At 42.6% G+C, this 4,399-nt stretch overlaps 1 protein-coding gene across 1 annotated transcript in view; it reads left to right on the top strand.

Annotated features, from left to right (window-relative positions):
* The window catches only part of RARB (retinoic acid receptor, beta), a 61,455-nt gene that overhangs the window by 41,249 nt on the left and 15,807 nt on the right, over positions 1-4,399 (top strand). The window contains exon 3 of the mRNA XM_015408243.1: positions 3,027-3,203. Within this exon, the coding sequence (XP_015263729.1) occupies positions 3,027-3,203 (177 nt within the window). The remainder of the gene's footprint in view (positions 1-3,026; positions 3,204-4,399) is intronic.

The raw sequence follows: 4,399 nt of genomic DNA, 5'->3' as shown, positions 1-4,399 counted from the left end.
TGATGTCTGTAAATTTTATCCTTCACCCAAAAGGCAGAGTCCTTGTGGAGATCTCCATAAGGTTAAGTATTGTGTACAAAAGGGACCACAAAGCGTTGATTTCTGTGGTCTTTGAGTACACGGAGCTCTCAGTGAGATCGTGGCCAATGATTAGGCTTTTTGAGCATGACATCTTTCACCAGCTGCACTTTATCCTAGCCAGAGTAGTATAATGGTTAGATGGTAGGACTATGCCCAGGAGAGACCCTGGTTCAAATATTGGTCCCAGATGAATGGAGATTTCTTGTTTTGCAGAGGAAAAAGAGTAACTATTGCTTCTAATCCAGACCTGCACAATTTATGGTCGTATGTGCCTTGCAGCCAGCAAAATGTTTGAAAACCTCAATTTCCCCAGTCCTAGGAATAAATGCAGCAAATACAGGAGGTTGGGTAGGGATCATACATGGGCTGCATTTGGCTTGGTGGGTGTGTTGGCTTGCCTTAATCAAATGACATTTGTTGTTTAGGAGCCTTGTACAGTTGGTAAAGCAGAGTTTAAAGGCAGGATAGAGTCTGCTGTTGTGTTGGTCTATTGTACTCTGCATTCTGAGTCAGAGAAGCATCAGAGTGCCTCAGACCAATCCATAAGGGATCCATTTAGATGAAAAATAATAAATAAATAAAATTTAAAAATGGCCATGTAATTGGATTTTACAGCATGGTTGGGTTTTTCCGCTGATAAAAATGCCACTAGGGTGCCTTACAGTATTATTCCACCATATGTGCTCCATTGCAGTATTATGGGAAACGTGGTCCTTAAACTGCACGCACGAATGCTTTTGGAAGAGGCACTTGGTAAATGCACTGTAGTAAAACATCCAGCTGAAGTCCTCCCGTTTGAAACTCCTCAGAACCCATGGAGAGCCAGTCCTGGAGTTTCCGCTTCTTGCCTACTTTTATATATTAATCCCATATTTTATCTTTTGGCCTGTTCATGGATGCTGACGCTCCATTTTATTTTTTTCCGTACTGAGAAAGTCACAAAAAATGTGCTTGGTTTCATCAATACTGTTAAGGGCTCTTATTACCAAATAAAAACTGCTAAAATGATTTTTCTGTTTGCGGTATTCATAAAGGTAACACATAACAGTTTTCAGTCCGAGTCCCAATGGATGTTGCAAGCAGGACAGTAAAAGAATAAGTTCACATTGTATTTTACTAACCAACTACCTCCTTCCTGGTTTGCCTTAACAGTCGATTAGATTTACATTTTTGTTCAGGCTTCAGGGCATCAGTTTAAAAGCAGCCATATCAGCCGTCCCTGGTGCAGTGTGTGTGTGTGTGGGGGGGGGGAGGCATGATAAAGGAAAGCCCATAAGATCCCGATCAAGATGTTGTTCACACTCGCTGGTTTTGTGCAGTGTCCTCTTTCCAGATGGATGCCCCACTGTACAAGGATTTCCTGCTCAAGGCTATTCTCTGTGCAATTCTGTGTACTGCCAATTTTTCCCTGTAAGTGGCCCAATTCAATTTAATGATGACCAGAATGGCTGAACATCTTGATCTTACTCCACACCCCCTTATGCAGTCTTTTGCCAAGGCGCTTGAGGATAATTTGAAATAAGCTTTAAGGACGTATACTTGCTGACTAAAGGAACTGTTTCGGTTTCCAAAGCGGAGATTGTTAAGCCCATTGTTGCCCTAGAACAGTCCACAAGAAAAATCTCAGCATCAGAATTCATTTCAGCAAGGCCTGCCTAAGAAGCACAGGCTGCGCCTGGTGAAGGAAATGGTTCCAGGAACATCTTGTTTTGCCTGCTATTGTTATTCTTCCTGAGCAAAACTTATACACAGCACATAGGGGATCCAAAACAGCTTCTGTTTGTCAGGAAATTACTGATGTACAGGCCTGTTGAGGGGATTTAAAGCCCCCCCCCCAATAAATCTGGGCAACCCTCTTCTGACCAGTGTTGCTGACAACATGTATCGCCATGGTGGCCTGCTTTCCAAAGAAATCCTCCCAGCCTCAGTAGCATTCTCAGGTCCATGTTGCTCTTTGCAGCAACACCCGGAAATTGCCTCTGGTGTCTGTCAGAACTTTCAGGTTCCGTGCCTCATTTCCCTCATCAGGTTTTACCTGGTTTGTAGCCTCGAGTATGGCAACAACACACTCCTGACCAGTCCCTCGCAAAGATGCCCAAATACCAATAGTGCACACCCCTGTTGTTAACCCTCTCAGAGAGCACTCAATGGTTGGTGTGACAGAACTTCCCTTTACAGAAGCCATGGTGGATGGTTTTAATTTAATTTGAATAAAATTAGACTGAAATGCCAGAAAATTTGCTGTGTCTAACAGAGTTGCATGTTGTGGCCTTAAATAGATGTCATGACGTACCTTTTAGTGGCCGACGAATGCCTTGCAAGCAATGAACATTGTGTCCTGAGACAATGAGATCATCTCCTGATAACACGCATGGTTCTTTTCTATCATCGTATCACTGGTTCTTCTTTCCATAAGCGTTGACTTCGGAGAGAGCTGTAAAACCTTTGCTGCACCCTGGAGAAGAGAAACTAACTAGAACTAATTCGCTGAGACAGTTAGCATGTGAAAAAGAATGTCATATTGTGGAAACGATGCTCTGTAAGACAAGATTTGACTCCTTTTCCCAGACAGAGAAATTGAGATTCCAGTTCCACTCACTTTAATTCCTGGGTTGCGACTGTAAAAAGATACTTCTCAATGAAGGCATTGTACAAATGGAGGAAACAAAAAATGACAATGGAATTTGGAAATAGTTATATTCATTATTATCCTAAGTGCAGGTGGAGCCTGTAATCATAAGCAACAGAGAAGCGTGAAAGGAATTTTTGGAACACTATACGCACTTAAGGACAAAAGGATTCCAACAGTAAATGTCAATGAAATTTTGCAGATTGTTAATTGAATGATTCTAGAATGGCCTCCTTCTCCATTTGTTGTTTTATGTGGTTTCACTACATAATGCCACAGAAGTTGGCTGATAACTGATTCATTCTGTTCTTTCCAGAACTCTAGTGCAGATCATAGAGTTCGACTGGACCTTGGACTTTGGGACAAATTCAGTGAACTAGCTACAAAGTGCATTATTAAAATAGTGGAATTTGCAAAACGGTTGCCTGGTTTTACAAGTTTGACCATTGCAGATCAGATCACACTACTTAAAGCCGCCTGCTTGGACATCTTGGTATGTATCTCTTCCTTTCAGTAGGATTGATTTTGGCTTGATTATATTTACAGGCAGGGATTTTTTTTTAGTTTACTGGCAGGGTTTGTTTGTTTGTTTCTTTTTAAAAAGAGGTGTTGGAACTCTCAAGAGGGAAATGAAGTTTTCAATCTGTATACTGAAAACTCATGAACTTTTAAACATTTTAAAAATAATTTTGTCAAAGAGGTTCTGGAACTCTGTCCCGGCTCGTTCCCCTAGGAAAAAGCCCTGTTTACAGGTATACTTCTGTAAGTTTATAAGAACACAAGAACATAAGAGAAGCCCATGTTGGATCAGGCCAATGGCCCATCCAGTCCAACACTGTGTCACACAGTGGCCAAAAATACCAGGTGCCATCAGGAGGTCCAGCAGTGGGACCAGGACACTAGAAGCCCTCCCACTGTTGCCCCCCCCCAAGCACCAAGAATACAATGCATCACTTGCCCCAGACTGAGAGTTCCTATCTATACCTTGTGGCTAATAGCCGCTGATGGACCTCTGCTCCATATGTTTAACTTAATCCATATGATTGATGTTCATGACAGAGACACAGTGAGCGTAATCTAGCATCCATATTGCATGGAGATAGTTATTAATTTTGGAGGATTTTTTGTGGAAATCCAGCACAAACACCATTGAAATTACTTCAAGCTGAGCAGCAAAGTTATTGTGAGAATGTTGAATGACAGAGAGCAGAATGTGTTCTGGAGATAAGAGCTAGAATGTCCTGCAAATATTTGTGGACTCTCACTTAAGTACAGATACCTACATGTTACAGACTCATAATATTCAAAGATGAACTGTCTTATATGGTCAGACCAGTGACCTGTCTATTTAATGCTGACTGTCCAGGTTGTCAGACAAACATCCTTCACAACCCTGCTGCCTTTTTAACTAGACCAGGGGTGGTCAAACTGTGGCAACTCCTGGCAGGGTGGCTGGGGAAGCAAAGGGGAGGCATGCCTCCCCAAAAAGTCTTCCCTTCTCCAGCCAGTGTTCCCCTCCATGGGTAGTCTTGAGGTGGGGGGAACAGAGAAAGAAAGCAACTTTAACTGTAAATGCGTTCTCAAAGGCCCCCCCACTGGCCAGCTTGGAGAAGGCATTTGTCTCTTTAAATCCCTTTGCCAAACTAGCTGGCGTGGGGGGGGGGGGCTTGGAGGGCACCTTTAAAGTTA

This window comes from Gekko japonicus, unplaced genomic scaffold (genome assembly GCF_001447785.1).
Source record: "Gekko japonicus isolate JY-2015 unplaced genomic scaffold, Gekko_japonicus_V1.1 scaffold217, whole genome shotgun sequence".
NCBI classification, from domain to species: Eukaryota; Metazoa; Chordata; class Lepidosauria; order Squamata; family Gekkonidae; genus Gekko; species Gekko japonicus.
The sequence above is the reverse complement of the archived record's forward strand: the minus strand, read 5'-3'. Positions and strand labels throughout refer to the sequence as shown.